Source organism: Thermobia domestica, chromosome 2 (genome assembly GCF_964235325.1).
Source record: "Thermobia domestica chromosome 2, izTheDome1.hap1.1, whole genome shotgun sequence".
NCBI classification, from domain to species: domain Eukaryota; kingdom Metazoa; phylum Arthropoda; class Insecta; order Zygentoma; family Lepismatidae; genus Thermobia; species Thermobia domestica.
In genome coordinates, this window is record NC_137455.1 from 184,888,292 (window position 1) to 184,910,248 (window position 21,957).

Consider the following 21,957-nt stretch of genomic DNA (forward strand, 5'->3'; position numbering starts at 1 on the left):
TATGTAAGTAGAATTATAGGTCTATTTATGGATTTGTGAAGCGACCAGTTGAATAATCTATACTATATTGATTGGAATATTTCCAAAATTCTTTATTATTTTGTTATTTTGACCTACTTATTTTTTGTACCTTCATGAACAACATGCTATATAACAAAGGAAATAGAGGTAACAATGTGTAAAATATTCTAGTTTTTATTCATCTACTTCATGCACCTAGCCTAAAATATAAGATGAAGATCCCAAGTTTGAATTCTTCAATTGGAAATCAGAGCTTTCTTTCTCATTCTAACTAGATGAGAATTGTGATTTAAATATGGGCCCAGGTCGACTTTAATCGAAAATCTTAGTCATGTTTTTTTTTATTGGTTCCTGTACAAAATAGCTTCACAGTTAAATCTGGATATAAATATGAACAGGTGAGAGTCATATTTGTTTAAATTTTTTTTCTATATTTCTTTGTGTACAATGCTAGGCAAATTATATGATTATATTTTCATAACTATGCGTACCTGTTGTTTTAAATAGGACTATAATAATAATACTAGCATTTTGCTTAATAGTAATACACCTAAGACAGTAAAAGAGAAAAAAATCCTTCGATAAAATACTTTAATGTTCCTTTACAATGTGGAAAAATTTATTGAGTGAGTAATATGCAACACTTTAAATAAATTATTTCAGTTTGTTCAACAAAAGTTTGTTTTGATGTCTGTTATTATTTGCTGGTATTTAAATGTTCCTCAACAAGTTTGCTTTTATATTATCAAGGGTTCAGAAGCACGTTTGGTATTATTTCTTTTAAAGTAAATTGTAAATAACATGTTGTTGATAAATAAAAATAATTATTGAAAATCATTTCTTGTGATATAACTCTAATAGAAACATGAGAATTTTCACATGTAGCAGACATGATATTCATTTATTGTTGTATTGATATATGATACACTAGAACGACATTCATTTCAAATCTCAGTAATCAACGTCAAGCATCTGATAGGTATTCTTAAATGTAGTTGTTACATTTGCGTATAATAGCACAATGTTGTTCATAAGTACAATAGATATCAATACTACCTGAACAATGCTACGCCCAGATATAAATTTCAGGAAATTATTGTTTGACAAAATCAAATATACACTATGGGATCAAAAGTATCCGGACACCTGGCTGAAAATGACTTACAAGTTCGTGGCGCCCTCCATCGGTACTGCTGGAATTCAATATGGTGTTGGCTTACCCTTACCCTTGATGACAGCTTCCACTCTCGCAGGCATACTTTCAATCAGCTGCTGGAAGGTTTCTTGGAGAATGGCAATCCCCATTCTTCACGGAGTGCTGAACTGAGGAGAGGTATCGATGTAGGTCGGTGAGGCCTGGCACGAAGTCGGCGTTCGAAAACACCCTAAAGGTGTTCTATAGGATTCAAGTCAAGACTCTGTGCAGGCCAGTCCATTACAGGAATGTTATGGTCGTGTAATCACTCCGCCACAAGCCGTGCAGTATGAACAGTTGCTCGATAGTGTTGAAAGATGCAATCGACATCTCCTAATTGCTCTTTAACAGTGAGAAGCAAGAAGGTGCTTAAAACATCAATGTAGGCCTGTATTGTGAGAGTGCCACGCAAAACAACAAGGGGTGCAAGAGAAACATTGCCACACCATAACACCACCACCTCCGAATTTTATTGTTGGCACTACACACGCTGATAGATGACGTTCACCGAGCATTCGCCATACCCACACCCTGCCATTGGATCACCACATTGTGTACCTCTCCACACAACGTTTTTCCACTGTTCAATTGTCCAATGTTTACGCTCCTTACACCAAGCGAGGCGTCGTTTGGCATTTACCTGCGTGATGTGTGGCTTATGAGCAGCCGCTCGACCATGAAATCCAAGTTTTCTCACCTCACACCTAACTGTCATAGAACTTGGAGTGGATCCTGATGCAGTTTGGAATTCCTGTGTGATGATCTGGATAGATGTTTGCCGATTACACTTTACGACCCCCTTCAACTGTCGGCGGTCTCTGTCAGTCAACAGACGAGGTCGGCCTGTACGCTTTTGTGCTGTGCGTGTCCCTTTACGTTTCTACTTCACTATCACATCAGACACAGTGGACCTAGGGATGTTTAGGAGTGTGGAAACCTCGCGTACAGACTTCTGACACAAGTGACACTCAATCACCTGACCACGTTCGAAGTCCGTGAGTTCCGCGGAGCGCCCCATTCTGCTTTCTCGCGATGTCTAATGACTACTGAGGTCGCTGATAATGAGTACCTGGCAGTAGGTGGCAGCACAATGCACCTAATATGAAAAACGTATGTTTTGGGAGTGTCCGGATACTTTTGATCACAGAGTGTATATTGAAGGTGAGTTAAAGTTTGATCTATCCAGAGTAAATTTAGAAATTTTGATGGAAAAAATTTTACACACAATATTTAATTTACATTTTGTAGGGCGTTGATCTGGCACCATATTACGAAGTGACATAAACATATATTGAAACTTCATATGTGTTAGTTAGATTACAATATTTCCTATTCTTTGGTGGTGCTCAATGAGACAGTGCGCTTGACGTTTCTGGGATTCATAGCTTTTGTGAAAAATATTGATGAAGAAATTAATATATCTTGATTCGGTATTCCATGTATTACAGCTATTTAACGTAATTCTCGAGAAGATGCGGTACACACAGGTTCACATTAAATAACTGCTCTATCAGTACAGGAGAGTACTGACATCATCAAAGTTATACAGAAATTGTCTCCACAATTGATTGCCTACCTTCATACTTTGCCGAATTCAGTTGTGGGCTGTGGTAAAAGCACCAAACAAACATCTTTCTAGCAACAGATACATAAGTCAATCAGTGTATAACAACTATTTTTTACTAACAGTAAAGCTAGATTTAAGATTTAATAAGTTCTGTCAATAATTGTCGGATGTTTGTGTGAAGTGCGTTAAGTGAAAAGTTAGTGTTCTATAGAAGTCTCATTTGAAAGTTCAGATATAAGTCCAAAAATCCGGTTTTGGGTTTCAGACATAAATCCCAAAAACGGTCTTATTAACATGAAGAACTACAACAGCTAATAATTTTCTCAAAACCGGATTTTGGATTTATGTCAGAACTTTCAAATGTGATTTCTCTAAAATATTCATTTTTGACTTAACGCACCTTACACACCCACCCGCCAATTATTCTGAACTAACATTTAGAAATAATTATGCAAATAATGATGTGTTTCCAAAATTTTTGAAAAACGAATAATTTCCTACACAAGTGTGAAAAACGGTTTAATTTTATTAAATACTCAAAATATGCTAAATGAACGACCTAATACTAAACTTACTTTGTTCTAAAATGACTGATCATGCACGAGTAGAAACCTACATCGTAAGTGTAGATATAAAATCAATTTGAGCAATGTATATGAATCGGAACTTACATTCAAAATATGTACCTGCTCATTATCATTGTTTGGTTTTACACAACAGAAAAAGAGGTCTCAGAAAAAGAAAATAAATTACTTCCACAACACTCATCAAACTGGCACCAACGAAAAACCCAAATACGCCTCCGATGGAAACTGAAAAATAAAACAGAAAGTTAACGTACTTGAAATATCAATACAACGTATATATTTTTTTTTAAAGATTTGATCCGGTCAGAGATGTACCCACGGGTAGTAAATGATGGCCCTGCCCTCGAAATTGAGTTTCTCTGTTAGGTGTTTATTTAAACATGATTGTTGAAGCATATGAATGCTTATAATGGGACTAATTAGTAGTGACTCTTTTTAACACAGAAAGAATAAGGTTTAAATTAATATAAGACCGAAAATTTAAATATTGTAAAAATTTACGACCCGCTCGGGAGAGTAATACTCCCGGAAGTACGTTTTTCGCGCGCTACTCTAGCCAGCTGTTTTACGCGCTATCCTAGTCAGTTGTTTTAAGTTGGTCACAAAATCTATATCATTTAGTACAAGGGGAACAAAACGAGCCTTATATCATGGAGTACAAGGGCAACAAAACGAGCCCTGCGGGATTTCTAAAACGTTCCTACTACTACTACTACTACTTATCTGCACAAAGGTAAGTAAATCACATTTTTGAGTATTATTTTCGTATTATTTTAATTTGAAAAGTGTTATAAAAATGTTTAAAAAAACTTTCCTCGGGCCGGGTTTGAACTCACGCCAAAAGAGACTTTCGTTAGTAGCATATAGCACTAGCCCACTCGGCCACGAGGACCGACAAGAATAATCGTCTGGATTCTGCTATTTGAATGCAACGTGGCAAGACATAGATAACGCCAACCAATCAGAACTGTGTTTTCCTACTTCCTACCGGGAATCCTACTTCCGGGAGCATTACTCTCCTGAGCTAGTCCTAAAAATTTACCCTTTTTTCCCTTTTAGAAGCGGAAGTGTCGGAAACGCTACGATATATACTTACTAATTTTCCATTATTCGTTTATATATCGAACTTCATGCTTCAAATTAAGCGAATACTCACATTAAGCATTTTTAGAATAAAGAATCGTAAATTTTATAGTAGAAATTGCATCCTTTAGGAGCCTAAGTTTCGAAAAGGCTGAAACAAGTTTTTTATCAATTGTAATTAGAAGTTCGTGTACCATACTTCTTATCTCTAACTTTAACGAATGCTCACATTAAGTTTTTTCTGTATAAAGAATCGGAAATTAGAACACAAAGTATTATAGAAATTGTTCCGTTTCCCTATTAGAAGCTAACTTATCGAAACATGTATTCCCTTATGTTTAATTAAGAGTTTATATTTCGAATTCCACTTCTCTAACGTGAACGAATCCTTACATTTGGCAGTTTTCGAAATTTGAAAGAGTTGAAATTTGTATGATAGAATTGGCTCTCTTTTCCCTATTTAAGAGCGGAATTTTCTTAAATCGCTGAAACAAAGTTTAGCCATTTTAATGAGAAGCTCATATCCTAAGTTTTATCCTCCTGATCTAAAATACTTCATTTTTCCAAAAAAGGTTTGAACTCTCTTTAACTTCTCTTAGGATACATTTTTAAAATCCTTTCTTATTATTTATTTTCATGGCAAGAGAGTTTACTGATCATTTTTTGTTGTTGTTGTTGTTTCTAGTATAGTAATATGTCATTTATGTTGACGAGTGAGGCATTTATATAGTGTAATAGTATAGATTTGAAAGGAAAAAGCTCTTAACAGCGTCAATATATAATAATTACGAACTTCCCAAATGCAATAATTAGTGCAATACTGATCAGGGGCAATGCCAAAATATATCATGGAGAGTAATAATAAATAGCTCTTACGAAGAAATGCGCCTACATACACACCACATAGTCCCCCAGAGAATACTTCAAGACTTTTGTAACACTAAGTTTAGTGTTTTATTTCAGTATATAGAAATGAGCACATAGAGGCATTGAAATGTCTATGAAATTTGCTAAGAAGTAATAAATTAATCTTCCTCACGCTACAGCCATCAAAGACTATGACCAGCTAGATGGTTCATGTTCAGATGGTTCATGATGGGTGATGAGTGGCATCACATCGGTTCCCAGGCGCCATTATTACTCGCTTTCTGGTTTGAAGTTCGCTACCTTTTAATTCAGGTTGCTTCCAATTGTCTCATGATGCTGGGTCAAAACCAGTAACTTTTAGTGCTCCCGGTCAGATAGAACCAGGGACCATGCACACCGAGGTCACGCACGCTAACAATACTGTAAAACTGGAGCTAAATAATAATAATAATAATAATAATAATAATAATAATAATAATAATAATAATAATAATAATAATAATAATGTAATTTGATTTGTTTTGATTTTCAGCTTGGCTTCCGTTGAGCAGCGATACTCTATGAGACGTGGACCGACAGCTTAATGCGGGATCCGAATCACATAAGCTCCCACCAGGAACCGAACGTGGCTCCCCCATACCAAAGGCGCGTACGCTAACCGCTTAGCAATAACAATAATAATAAAATTTAAACATCAACTTTCTTTTTAATGGTCTCTATTCGTTCCCTCAGAAGGTAAATTTTTATGTGTATTGTAACGAAAAAGAGTTAAAAAAGATTAAAAATACAGTAACTATAAAAATATAGTGTATAATTATACTGTATATTCTGTATTGTATATTCTGTATTATTACAGTATTTAATGCAGAATACATAATAATGGAGCAGATAAAAAGCCATTTTTAGGAGAATCGTGAAAATGGTGATACAAGCACCTAATTTGGTGTGCTAATTCTCTTAACGTTATTGGTCACATCTGTCAGATTGGCCATCTAAAATCAAAGATGGCGTCCATTTTTCAACATGGCCGCCAAATTGACTTGAAAAAGTCAATTTGTGTCATAAAATGTGAACTATATGCTATATTTCTATTATCTTAATACCGATTTCTACACTAATGAAAATATTCAGCCAATTTATATTGCTTTTATTCCATTCTTCAGTTCGATGTTGGTAAAATAGCCAAATATACACAAATTTAATAAAATGTGTACTATTTACATTCTTACAATGATAAGTAGAAGTCTTACAAATGTTACATTAAACAAGTAATTTTACATGAAACGAATAATCTACAATTAGTCCGTATGTAATTGAGCGAAATAACATTCACATAAGGAACAATGGCGTAAATCTGTCTTCAACATGGAAGAGACTGGTAAGGCCGTTCCCATAATTTTTTAGGCGATGTTCAAAATATTTATGAAGTTGAAAAATAATGCTGTGGAGGATCAGGGGAGCAGAGTTATCTTCAACATTGAGAGGCAGGCAGTTTTGAGGTTTATTCTAGGAAGACATCAATTTCATCTCACTTTCCTTTGTGGCAATCGGACACAAATCATCACATTTTCTCCCAAAAACACATTTTAAATCGGATTATTGAGGAAGACAGTCGCCCCAGTTTGAAGATTGGAGGGGACATGTCCTTCTTATGCCCCTGGGATTGGCGCCAGCGGCAAGGAATTTATAAGAACAGTATGCTCTCTGTGAGTTTTTGTATATCAGGGAAATTAATGGTAATCACACACACACCTACAGAGTATTGTGCAGGGAAGTCTTGCGCTGAAGCACTTGATTCTTCCATTGTAATTCTTTTTATTTTTTATTTTATTTTATTTTATTTATTTACTTACTTTTTTAGTAACACGTTCTAAGTTGTGGTCCAACCATTGCCATTTAGTAGTGTTCCAACAGACCTCATCGCAGCCATTTCTATTTGAAGTCTCCCCAACATAATCACAAACTTATTCTCTTCAAGTTCCAGGCATTCCCACTGAATCTGCTTTGCCAGAGCACACAGCAGTTTATCAGCAGATACGACTGGAATCTGATCTGGATTTAGAGAACTCAATGTATCTCGAACTTTCTCCATGACATTTTATTGTTGCTATAGATCGAATTAATGCCATCAATGAAGTAATGCTTACTTCAAATGACTGACTTCTTTTCTGCGCTGCGTGGTGTGCAGTCCAAATAATAGGAGTTTCATTATCTTCATTTTTGATATTCGATATCTCTTCCAGCCATGCATATTCTTTCATGTGTGACTTACTTGATTCAGAAGCTGACAATGATGGGACTGTTGGTTTTGGAGAATCAGGATTCTTTGCAATGTATGCTGGGCGAATATTTGTATATGCTTCGGGAAGTTGTGTGATTCTCACTGTGTTCTGTGTTGACTTCTCTCGCTTTTCAGCAGAGTAGTCTTCGTTTGGATTGAAAGATGATACACTGGTACCAAGAAGTGACGTTTTGGCCGTTGTTGATGTTGGATTATGATCAGTACTATCTATTGCTGCAGTCGTAGACAATTGTTTTCTTAAGACTGGTGGAAATACTACTCTGTCTTCCACGTACTGAGCTACTACTGCTTCACCTAGTTGGGCAGATATTTCCAAGACCGTCGTATGAGATGCTTACACCATTTTCATGCATCATAACGATAAGGCGCCTTTTTCTCGTCTTGGCAAATACTGACATATCGGCATAGATAGAAAAGATGTCTCATGGTCCTTAGAGTGTCTGTGCGTGTGTATTCCCACTTTTGGATTAGCAATACAGTTGTACTGTAAGAGCTGAGACAAAGCAAAGTCAGATTTCGAAGCTCCATCTTCAAGCTGTGATTTAATGTCTGCACCATGCTCGATCATGATTACAAATTGAAGTATTAAGGGTGGAGTGCTCTGCTCAATGCATTCGTCTTGAAACGATCCAATGAAATGTGACTTATGTTGAAGCCTTTGCCAGATGGACTTCATCGCTGTACTTAGTTGCCTGTGCTAGGACTTCGCCAACATTCTTTTCAAAAACCAGCAACATATATCTCACTTGATGATGGGCTTGCAGCTGAGGAATACGGAAAAGTTACTTGTCTTTCAGACGAGTTTCATGAACTTCAGGTGATTTAACTCCCAGCTTCTCCTGCACTTAACTTTGCGAGAAGTTTCCAGTCATTAAGTGTCTTAGCACACTCATTGAGTCTCTGATTTAATTTCATTGTTATCGCGCACCTTAAATCACCTTCTGAGCTTTGTTTTTCGCACAGGAAACTTTCTGTTGCTTTGGGAATTCTAATCTTTCGAGCAATCTTGCTAGCTGGGTTTATTCCTGTAGGAACAGAAAACATTGATTTCTTCATAGCTCAGTTTAGGTTTGTGTTACCAAACAGTAGTAGCCTACAACTTTCATAATACTGAGCCTTATTACTCCTCAGAGTTGCCTCTATTCCATCACCTTTATCGAGTCTTGCAGGACCAAGCTTGATTGGCATGTAATTAATTGAATGAAACTGCGGAATATTTCTTGCCAAGTTCTTGTAATCACCATCGCATTTTTATTAAGGTTTTTATGTGGAGATTTCAGATGCTCCTCAGCAGCCTTTTGACAAAGACAACACTTATCCCAGTCAGTGTGGCACGATTTGCTGGCAGGTCCTGTATCAATCTCCATTTTGAATTTTATACTTTAACTTTTTGCAGTTTTGCTACCTCCACGGCTGATTTGGGAACTGATTAAAGCAACACTTGGGACATTTGCTCATGCAATATAACTATCATTTACTAATCTGATACAGTGGTTCCGAATTACTCGCCAGTAATGTCACCAGTGTGATCTGTGGTAACTGACAATCACTTAATTAAGAAAAGGTGCATCATCGCTTATTCAACCTAGAAAAAGAAAGAAAAAAATAAGTAAAATAAGCGCTCGAATGCAAGAAACACATTCATTAGTAAATCAAAACAGAGAAAAAATAACTTCTCATGTTTAAAAAGATATAAATCAGCACCAAGATCATTCGAATCGGCCAATAAATTTATATTTTTAAAGGAAAATCAACTTAAATAAACCAGTTTGGCAGCCATATTGAAAAATAACTGCCATCTTGGAATTTCAAGTGGCCAATCTGGCAGATTTGATAAGAGATCTTTCGAGAATTACCATGCCAATTTTGATGCTTGTATCACCATTTGCACGATTCTTTTGTTATCTACACCACTATAAGAACTGAAATTTTCTGTAGGTTTAAGAATAGAGCTTATGGGAAATGATTTGTTTCGTGAGAAACTGTCTACATAAAAAGTCGTAACATAAAATAAAATAAATCAAATCAAATCTTTCAGTTTAACGTCCCACGATTATGCCTTTCAGGCTAAGGGAGACGATGATTAAAACAAGTGAATGATGAGGAAAGAATTGGTGGATTGATAAATTGGGAGGAAACAGAAGTACTCCCTAGAAAACCCACGAATACGATGTTGTCCATCACATTCTTATTTGGTGGGAAACAGAACCAGGGACCCACACACCAGAGGTAAGCGCTCTAGCACTGAGCCATTGTATCCCCATGTCTACATAAAAGAATCACAAATTGAACTGTACATGAGAGCAGAATCAATTTCGATATCACTATACTAAAGGGAGAGGACTTGAGCCGAGTCAGCTTCCTGCCTATGCCGTTGATACTTATTCACCATCAACTTTGTTACTCTCATTTACGTAACTAGATACGCATAGTTGCTATTTTATTAGCCTAATATACTACTGGATAATAGTCTAAGACTGATCTTAGTTCTTCTTCGATCTTTTCTATCTTTATTTTCGAGCGACGATAGGAGGGAAGGAAATATGGTGATCGTGAAAAATCGAATAAGAAATTTGATTTAAAAAAAAAAAAAAAAACAACTACGACGACGATTTTCACTATATGTCATTAATAAGTCTACAATGTTCGCGCAAGCCAGGAAACTGTTCAAAAGAGTAGTTTCCTTTTTTATTATTAATACTATTTACTATATGCTCAATTACAACCCATGCTATTTATCGTTAGAAAGTCCGCAAACGGTAGTTTACTTTTGAGGCCGATTTTTCTCCGAACGAAGTTTTCCTAAAACATGATTGTGTTCGTATTTAATAAATGTTTCAGTAGGTCTAATAACTGCAGCATAACATGTTTTACTTTAAGAAATTAAAGCGAGAAAGCTCCGTATAGTGGTCCGTACCTTTAATTTACACATATAAAGAAGTCAAATAAATAGGCTTCCTAAAATAAATTTTCTTTTTCTATGAACAATTTATTGATATATTTCCTATAACCTGTGATTGTAATTTTGCTCGGTATCATAAAACATAATTCAACTAATAATAATAATACCTCAGTCGAAAAGGTATAAAAGGCTCTTCAGGCCAGCCATTCTGACTCAGTTGTTTTCTTCATTCATACCAGGCAAATGACGTGAAGGTACCTAACATGCAGGTCCCAGGCTACTTCCTTGTTTTCCTTTTTCTTTCTTCCTTTCCCACTTCCCTAATTAGTATGGTCAGCGACGGACGTCATGTCTTATACATGATGGGCTAGAATGAACATCCGAAAGCCCAGTAATATAATTCCTTATTTCTACTTTAGATCATTGGCTCCCAACCTCCCAGATGCACAACGAGCGAGCAAGCTAGAGACAGAAATAAACTATAAAATTGTAAATGAAATATGCTAGTAATGACCATTTACAATTTATCTTTAGCAAACTTTTTGTTAACAATTCTTCTTTTATGTAGAAGGATTCTCGATGTTGGATGTCTTGAAAAAATATAAAAGCGATATTTAAAGAATTATTAACTGTCTTTCACGAAGTCAAAAATGTACACTAAAGTACGCTTTTTCCTATGACTTTTGCGAATATTATAAAGATGTTAAACTTCATATGAATACAATATAACTATTTAACAAGAACTGTAGTTTCATTAAGGACAAAGATAGTAAAAAATATACTGCACTATTGTTTAAGAATTTCAAGAATGTATTTATTTATATTTAATAATACAGCAATCTTTACGGGCCCAATTACAGTATTGTGTATTTTAAAGTGGTTCAACAGTTCAGCTTGCAAATCATTTACAGACATACTATTGATATATCTAAACTTCTATTTACCTTGCTGTACCTGTTATAGAAAGTACATATTCGACACATACAAGACTTCATTAGTGTATTCATCGTAGCTTTCTGACAGATAAATAAATCTGTGTTTGCTAGCCTCGTTCTTAAGATAGGAACCTGAAGTTTAATCTCAGTCCAGTCTTTCGTTAGTTCCTAACAGTCTGTCTCATTCAAAATAATACATAAAAAATGCTTCTCTTTTGTACAAATGTTTCAAAATGAAAATCTCCTACTAGATAACAGCTGAATCGAATTTAGGGTAGTGACCTGTCTGTTTGTAAATGGGAGATCTCAAGAATTTAGTCTGTATTGTCTCAATCTGTTTTCTGTACATAGCATGATACCGGTTCCATATTTCGCTGGCATATCCTAAAAATTTCGTCCTCATGAAAGATGTGTAACGTCTTGAACACATGCATCGTATTGAAGCCTCTACCTTCTTATTACCAAACCTAAGTTTCTGTATGCTTCATTAGTTACATTTCTTACATGAGTTTTAAATGATAAGCAGCTATCATAAGATATACCCAGATCTTTCACTGATTCTTTTTCTCCTTTTCTTTTCTTCGTCCTATCAAATATGGAAATGTATGTGTATCTTTTCGTTTTGTAAATGTCATATACATACGTTTATTTATATTTAAACTAAGACCATTTTCTTGGCGCCATTCATTTACATTATTAGATCATCCTGCAGCCTTTCGCATTCTTGTTCAGATGTTATTGGCAAATAGATCTTTAGATCGTCAGCAATCATAATTTATCGCATTTCTTAACACATTGTTGCAAATCATTAATAAATAATAGGAACAGTAGCGGACCTAGATTCGACCCTTGCGGAACTCCAGAGATTATCAGCTTCTTCTCTGAGAGAAATCTTTGTAAAGCACTGCTTATTTGCGAGTGTTCAAATATGAGGCTATCACCTATAATAATGAATTCTAAAAGCTAGAGGAGTGAAGTTTAGTCAGTAATATATCATGATTTACAGCGCCAAATACTTTACTTATGTCTGTATATATCACATCTATTGGACCGCCTTTATCAAGCGTAGAGGCTATAAGATCAGTTAATATGACCAAGTTTGTTGTAGTTGACCTATTCTTTAGAAACCCGTGTTGATGAGTTGAAATGGCAGGCTGAACATGATTTATAAAATATTTTCATATATTTTAGCAAACAATGATGCACATAACTCTTCCTGAAAATAATTATAAATTGTGATTATATTATTATTATTATTATTATTATTATTATTGAAAATTGTATATTTCAATGCTGCATCTGAAATTACAGAAGGGGTCACATGAAGAGTACGCGTGACCAATGAGTGGGAAAGAGAATGGTGTGAAGTATGCATTGTTTACGGAGGGGGCGCCAGGTAACCAAGTTTGGGAACCTCTGTTCTAGACTAAAATCAGATAATAGTTGACTGCATTTTTCCTTCCTTATATAACTATTCTTAAACTGCAGAATAAGCTGTAGTGCAAATAAATATGAAAATAAATAGTGTGCAATATGGTAATTTTATTAGGGGTAGCAACTTCTCTTCCATCGTTACGCCATGCAAAACAACCCACAACATGGTTATTAGATTTCTAATAGGGCTAAGTGTAGATAAGAAAACGAAAGAGATACTTTTAAATCAAACAGCTTGAGGAAAGCATATAATCCTTACCTGCAATATCCAAATTATCTCGGACAACTCTCATGCGCCTACGTGTATTTCCAAGGCGAAATATGTACGATAGCTGGCTATATTCCCCACGTTTTAGCTCCTTAATTTCACTGAAAGTATTAAAATATCATGAAATAAATATCTACGAAAATAGTATAGCTTTTAAAGTGATTTTTTAAAAATATTTTGATTAGTTACAACTAGATCTTCACAACAAAACTGCATCTTTTTATACAAATATTACGTCATAATATCTGATCACTAACAAAGTAAAAACAAATAAGTGCTACGGTAGATCTACGAGGAATGATCAGAAACTAAGGTCAGAAAGTCTGCAGCGAAACGTGTATATTTTATTTCATACAACCTATAGAGCTAACAGATAGTACATACATTACGTTGTTTTCCGACATAATATCTATAACGTTTGTAGCACCTGTTGTAACGTAGGCTGAGTTTGAAAATTGTATCCTTTTAAAAATGTTGTCCTTGCATGTTCAGCTACTTTGTCATGAAGTGTTTCACCTCCTGAATGTGACGAATGCTTCCAAAAGACGTTCCCAATTCTGCCATTACATGCCATAACGTGATCCTCCTGTTGTCAACTCCTCACGCGAGCTATGTTCAAATTTGTCGGTGACGTTTTCTCTACCAGACGCAAACTTTCGACACCATTCTGCGACATGTTGACGAGACATAACAGTCTTTCTGTAAACCTCTACCAGCTGTTGATGAATTTCAGCCGCGGTTACACGTTTCGCCACAGAAATCCAATAACTTAGTGGACTTCTTCGCGAGACTAGTTTTCCAAACGAGTCGCATTTTTTTTTTACCTACAACTAGTATCATGAATGACGGGTTGTTGAAACTCTACATAGTTGCCTACTCCATGTATTAGAATTATCACATACTTCTCATTTCTCTATAACAGACGAAACTCCAGAAATATGGGCTTGTAACCTTAGTTTGTGATCCTCCCTTCTGTATATGCTTTGTTAGAGGATTTCTTCACCAAATCTGCACCCACATAATCCTTTCACAAATATCAATATGAATTGAATACCATTGCTAGGTTCATAACGACGAACAGACGGCCTGCACAGTTCTATTGCAGAATATAATAAAATTGCTGGGTTATTTGACAACATGATATATACCATGCATGGTTTCGTTAGTTTGAAATTGTAATGCATTCGTTAATACGAAGAATGGACGATGAATCATAACATCATTCATCCAGTAGTTCTGTTCTTGTATCACAATTGTAACTAGAAAGGTAACCAAGAAAGTTTTGTTGCTTTTTGTGGAGGTCTGTATTCAATTGGCCCTCACAGCGTGAGTTGATTGCGAATCGAGATAAAGAGAAGGCCAGTTGTTGGTGTTGGTATATCCAATATACTACCTAGTTGTGGCAGTTCAATTACACCATGAACTTGCGTAAGAACAGAGTGAACAGGGGACCTCCACAGAATGTCATAAGTGAGTGTATGCTCTACGAATTCAAACTGGGTCAAACGCCGTAGCAGCGGGGCGGAAGATGAGCCAGGCCTTTGGTGAGGGTGTCGTGACTACACGAACAATCCAGTGGTTGTTTAACAAGTTTAAGGACAGTGACGAAATACTCGAAGATGTGCCATGTGCCGAAAGACAAACATATGTACAAAATGAAGATCTTCAAGCAGCAATTGAGGCGAACAGTGGACACACATGTGAGGAACTGAGACTACAATTAAGTGTGAGTGGGGGAAACAATTCGGCAACACCTGCATCAACTTGGGAAGCACTACAAGTTGGGTTGATGAGTCCCACATTATTTGACTACAGGCCAGAGTCAACGCGAGCAGACACCTGTGTTTTTTTGAAGTCTCGTCTGTGAAAGTAGCCTGGGACATGGACAGCGTGTTGACATGTGATGAGAAGTTGGTCCTGTACGAAGCTCCACGACGGGGGACGCCGTCATCAATGGTAAGCATACCATGGACCGGTTTCAAAGCAGCCGAAAATAGCGTTGCACCAGAAGTTCATCCTGTGTGTTTGGTGGATTGCTCTCGGCATCGTGTATCGGGAACTACTACCAACTGGTCAGAGCATCAATACAACTGTGTGCTGTCAGCAGTTGAGCCATGTTCAAGAAAACTCAAAATTCTGGAGCCAGCACTTCTGAATCGCAAAGAGGTAACCCTGTTACAAAACAACGGTAAGCCTCATGCGGCTAGGATGACACGGACACCATTTTACGCCTTGGATGGAAAACATTATTGCATCCGCCATACTTCCCTGACATTGCACCGTCCGATTATAACCTGTTCTATTCTGTGGACAATCACTTTATAGGACGCAGTTCAAATCCCTAGTAGAGATGCAAAATGCACTTGATACCTTCTTCGCTTTACAGAACACCAAGTTCTACCGTGAACCGCCACTGCAAAGTTTATACTAATATTGGACATAGCAATTGCATTAGTCGGCGTTTTTCATATTCAAGCGACTGGGATGTGCATTGTTTTCAACGAGCTATCTATGTGTTGTCGAACCTGCACAAAATTAGATAAGTGGTGCACAAAGAAGGATAATAATATTGGCATAATAAACGTCGTTGACGTTGTATGCACTCGGTGGATGGTATATATACTATTTTCAGGAGGTTACATTTCGGTTATCAGAGCTGCTCAAATCATGGGAAATGGTTACAGAAATTTTATTACAGTACTGGTAAGGTTTATTTTTATAATGTATACCAACTAACTATGACATGTATGCTGTAGGTATACTACCATCACATAAAATTATAGCTAATTGTCTTGAATCCTTCAATGAGTAATTGTTGTTAATTGTTCATCGAAGATATGTAGTTACAGTGCAAAGACACAACTGAAGTGGTGTCTAAACTATAACAATGAAGGAAATATCAAATATTTTATATACAATATTAAATGAGGTGTTGCAAGAATATATGAAAATCAGATTACGTAAAAATGTTTACAAATCTAGAAATAAGTAAGGTCATTACAAACATAAAAATATAATTAAATGTGGCATGGCAATTGAAAACATATTTCTTATTACATAAACCATATTAACATTACCTCCTATGTTACCAAAATCATGTGAGAAAATTCTTATGTTTTTTCATAAAACATATCATATTGTTGTCGCTTTTATAGTTGCATACATAATATACATAATTGCGTGAACAATATAAATTGTTGTATGTGTCATTTCATGTTATGCATGCGCTGAGCAGCGTGAAGTACGAACAACAAAGACGCCATTTGCAATTTCAAGAACGAAGAGTCTTACCAATTATGTATATATCCAAAGGAGTAGCAAAACAGTTATTAAAAACATGGAATTTAGATGAACTAATAGAGATGGCCGCACTGCTACTAGGGTAAATACTGTCCGAAAATTAACTTAATAACATTTCTTTCATAAGGATTATGGGGTATATAACTTAATATGGTTTTTCTTACTTTGTATATATATGTTTATGGTAAGCGCAGTATCAAATAGATTGTTACTACAATAACAAGTGCGTACGTTACACCTGCTACCTCGACATTTTGAGTACGGTTACAGAAACATGTCTTGTATTGTTGGGACAGCTATGCTAAATCTTGTGATGGTCTCGACAACCATTCTATATGGTATCGCCAACTATGTAGCGGTTTTATAGTTACGAGTACCATAATTGACATAGTTGTTAATATCATAAATATGTCTAGGATAACCATAATTTTTGTTGACCCAGCTCCAGTTTTTTTAACAATATATTATAGTACTCCGTATCATAATTCTTGCTGGCGCTATATTACTATACCGTTTTTGAGTGTATATACGAAATTCAAATAAAACAAAAAAATCCAAAATTGTTGACCCAGGTTAAGTAACTAGCAGGAGGTCGTGTGGTTCGGATCCCTTGTAAACCGGATCGACGTTCAGATAGCCTCGCTGCTGAAAGAAACGCTCAACTCAGATTAAAATCTTAATTTTTGGCGGATATTTTGGTTGGAATTATTACAGAGGAATAGAAATGAGATACTGCGAAAAAGAATATTAGACAATGGATCAAAACATTAAGTTTGTAGACGACAGAAAAAGATCACTCGTATTTTTGCACCAACTGTATACTTGTTCCGAAATCCTTAGGGACATATTTTCCTTCTTGCCCCGTTCTTGAGTGCAATACGTCCAGTTTACATTCATTTTTTTTTTGCTAAATCAGTGCAAATAGAAAAACAAACTAGAGGTGGAAAACTTTGTGCACTAATACTGCACTTAAATTTCACCTGTATACATTGACAAGGAGGCTTATGGAAGTGTAACTCAGCGATTTGAATGAAACTTTTCATACGTGTAGAACATCGATAAATAATCGACACGTATTTTTTTATTTCGGCAATGACGCATATTTAAGGGTAGAAACTACTATTTAATAGTTACGGGTGGTCTCCAAACATAGACAGAAAACAATCGAGGGGGTTTAAGGACATCTAATTCAGGATCTGACGTCAAAATTACAAAATTCAAATGACAGATCCAATATGATGATTACAACAGTCTTCTGGTTTGAAATGCTCTGCAGCTAGACAAGAATAACTATAGTTGTAAGAAGTTACTGCGAGAAGGTTGCAGACCGATTTGACACCCCTTTCTGTACTTATTTTAACGGGATACTTGATTAAAGTGAGTCTCTGCATCTCTCACTATTCAGGGTACTTATTCATAGTGAGTCCCCCTCGCCACATTCTAGGCGCGTGGTCGCATACAGCACGAGAGGTTATATAACGCCAACCAGGTAGAGATCGCCAATGCTATCTACGCCAGGTAGCATTGGGTTATATGTCTTGTTCTTTAGGCCGCAACAGGGCGTTTGCTTAGCTTTTAATTCTATTCATCGCGAAACTCTGATGAAGGAATCACTGGACAAACTAGTGTTGTTCATGAGCGATGAAACTTGTCTTTCATTACAATACTCAACCAGGCGATGGTTATACTTTATCGGCCGGTATATAATCGAATTGAAATTATGGTCCTACTTTCAGCCTCACTATTCCATTCAACAATCCATTTTAATGCTAAATAAAGGGAACCCGAAAATTTCGGACACCAAAGTTAAAGTACTAATAAATTGTATTATTAGAATTATACCTACCTTCCCAATTTAGCATCTACTGCGTTCTTCAAGGTTTAACACTGGACCAAATATAATATAAACCCGAGGGGACTCACCATATATTTAGTGAGGCGACGGGACTTACTATAAATAGGCACCACGAATAGTTACAACGATATTGTATATCTGATATCTGTGAAATACTTCCATTTCTAGTTGTAGCTATTTGGGCAACGGTGCTTAAAAGTGCACAATCTGTTGTGAAGAAGAAGAAGAAAAAAGGTAGAATATATGTTGAGATAGATATATAATCATGAAATGGTAGTTGCTGTAACAAGATATAGTTATTTGTTTCGTGTTGCTATGACAACAGAAAGAATTATTATGGTGATTTGAGAAAAAAGTTAATTGTGGTGTGTATTTAATGTGCGTCATTTCAAAGGTATACAATCGATAATTTTTGCAATTATGTGTAAAAATTAAGGTACTGGATCGTGTTGACTTAGCTTATTATTCGGACTGTAGGCAATAAATGTAACCTTAGGATACATTAATATATTGAACGTTACATTGTTACATGGTGTTTCCCCCGGGAATACCTTGAGATTTGTTTGAAGTAAAGTAAGCACTCTCATAAATAACCGTCAACACGGAGTATACTTCATTAAGAAGTAAAAGGAAAATTTATCAGAGTCTTAAAATGAATATACCCAAAGTTGAAAGTATTAATGATGAAGTTGGTGATGTTGAAACACCAATATCGGATACATCAACGAATGTCACAGCAAATGAATACTAAATTTGAACAACAAACACAGCAAATGAATACTAAGTTTGAGCAATTGACACATCAAACACAGCAAATGAATATTAAATTTGAGCAAAAGTTTCAACAGATAGATGCTAAAATGAATAGCAAATTTGAACAAATTACACAGTCCATGACACCGCAAATGGATAATAAATTAGAGCAAATAACACAGCAAATAAACACTAAACTAGAACGAACAGACTGTAGGATGGAAAAAATTTTGCACAGATTTACAATTGTGCAAAGTTCGGTGGAAGTAGTTGAAACTAAAGTTGATGAGCATAGCAAGCAGATTAGATAATTACAGGAAGAAATAAATATTATCCAGGAAAAGATTACTACCAGAAATGGTAATCCCTTTCCGATCATCAACGAAGACCATATGCAAATGAACCCAGACTAGCTATAGAAGAAAGTGATACACCTGAAAGTTATTCGGAGAGAGATGATAGTGCATCTAGTACCGGAAAAAAAAGAAGGAAGACCGCATTCATCACATCACAGGAAAACAAATACGTAAATATTTGAAACGGTCTCATAATAATCAGTATTTCAGATTTAATGAAATAAGATATTAACCAAATTTAGTGGAAGGTCGGAAGACATACCTGCAAATGCATTTTTGGAAAATTTCGAAGAAGAATGGGACTTAATTGGTGTAGACAAATACAAATTTCTTAAAATTTTACCACACGTTATACTACCACCTTGCTCTGTTTGGTTCAAAGCGATCAGGGGGAGTTTGCGTAATTATTTAGATTTTAAGAACGCTCTGCTCTCAAATTTTCAGAATGATTTTATGTTGTTAAACCGAGACGCTTTGGTTCAAAACAGACGGTATGATCCAAAAATTGAGAAGAATCTTACTGATTTTGTGATTTCCGTATATAATAAGTTGAAATTAATTAATCCATACCAACAGGAATCACGAATCATAGCATCGATCCGGATATTGTTACTTTTTAGGTTGTAGCAAATATTGATTTCTGCACAATGCATTAATTTCAATCATCTAATTATGATAGTGAAAAATTTTGAAAATCAATGATGCAAAGTAATACTAATCGAAACCAAACTAATAATAACCGAAACCAAGCCAATCATATTCCAATCCGAAATATCAATGTGCGTGAAGAGCGTAGTCCGAATGTAAGAAGTAATGATAGATTCAATTATACCGGTAATAGAACCGAACCCAATTTTAGAAGAAACAGAAATAGTAATCATACAATATTTAGAAATCAGGCAAATAGTATATCTAATTTTTCTCGAACTGGATTTCGTAATAATTTCATAGGTGGCAGAAATTCTCAAAATAGAAACCAAAGAACTGGAGGAATTCATAGTATACAGAACGGTAGTCAAGATTGTGCCATTCAATGCAACTTAAACGAATTCTTTGGTAATGTAACTTAAGCTAATGTTATGGCGTCCGTCAAAATATACCAAAGGTAAATGGATATAGTTAATTAAAACGTTAGTTCCTTCAGAAGTTTTATCTAAGATTAACACAGATAATGTTGAGTTTTCAGATTTATTTTTAATATAATAATTTCTTTATTTCTATTATTCCTGGTAATGATATTGATCAAGTCTTGCTTTGTTTCACTTTGAGTGTTGTTACGATTTCTTTGTAATTCGCTTCACTTGTCAATATTGTGCTTTCAGTCTTTTATAATTATCTTAATTATGGCCAAATTGAAGAAATAAATTATATAGTATTTCAATATACCTTAATTTAAGTTGTCAATGAGCTCCAATGATATTGAGTTAAAGAATCTATTTTTGGACCTAAATAATCAGCAAAAGGGTCACATTTTGAATAAGTCCTCTTTGTTGATAATTTTATAGAATTAAAATGGAATTGATTATTAAATATATGTGAGTGCTATTCGGAAAGTAAGATAACCACTTATGTAAGATATGTAATGGTCCACGATTCTTTCTTCAATTGTAACTAATTTAAGAAGTCCTAGTCGGAAGCCATATATACAACGATATTGTATATCTGATATCTGTGAATTACTTCCATTTCTAGATGTAGCTATTTTGGGCAACGATGCTTAAAAGTACACAATCTGTTGTGATGAAGAAAAAGGTAGAATATATGTTGAGATAGATATATAATCATGGAATAGTAGTTGCTGTAACAAGATATAGTTATTTGTTTCGTGTTGCTATGACAACAGAAAGAATTATTATGGTGATTTGAGAAAAAAGTTAATTGTGATGTGTATTTAATGTACCTCATTTCAAAGGTATACAATCGATAATTCTTGCAGTTATATGTAAAAATTAAGGCACTGGATCGTGTTGATTTAGCTTATTATTCGGACTGTGGGCAATAAATTTAACCTTAAGATAAATTAACATATTGAACGTTACATAGTGAGACGTGCAGAGACTCATTTTAATCAAGTATACCATTAAGTGCAGAAAGGGATGTCAAATCGGTCTGCAACCTTCTAGCAGTAACCCCTGTCAACTGTAATTGTTCTTGGCTATCTTCAGAGCATTTCAAACGAGAAGTTGTTTGTAATTGTAATCACCATATTGGATGTCATTTTGAATTTTGTAATATTGACGTCAAATGCTGATTTAGTTGTCCTAACATCCTGGCAATATATTTTCTTCTACAATAAATGATTGTTTTCTGTTTATGCTTGGAGATCACCCCTAACATTCAAAGGGTGGTTTCTACCCTTAAATCTGCGCCATTGCTGAAATAAAACATACATGTCTATTATTTATAGATATTCTACACGTAAACCAAGTTTCATTCAAATCGGTGTGTTACGTTTCCGTAAGTCTCCTTGTGAGTAAAATCCGTTATCTGTGGAGTTATGATTCTTATCTTGTTTCATCCGTCTTAGTGTTT

The 21,957-nt window shown here is 35.3% G+C and overlaps 1 protein-coding gene across 1 annotated transcript in view; it reads right to left on the reverse strand.

Annotated features, from left to right (window-relative positions):
• Positions 1-360: 360 nt before the first annotated feature.
• Positions 361-21,957, reverse strand: part of LOC145679779 (uncharacterized) — a 177,942-nt gene continuing 156,345 nt past the window's right edge. Inside the window, exons 16-17 of the mRNA XM_081750334.1 lie at positions 13,153-13,262; positions 361-3,595 (exon numbers count right to left, since the gene is read on the reverse strand). Coding sequence (XP_081606460.1) covers positions 3,480-3,595; positions 13,153-13,262 — 226 coding nt within the window. The 3' untranslated portion in view covers positions 361-3,479. The remainder of the gene's footprint in view (positions 3,596-13,152; positions 13,263-21,957) is intronic.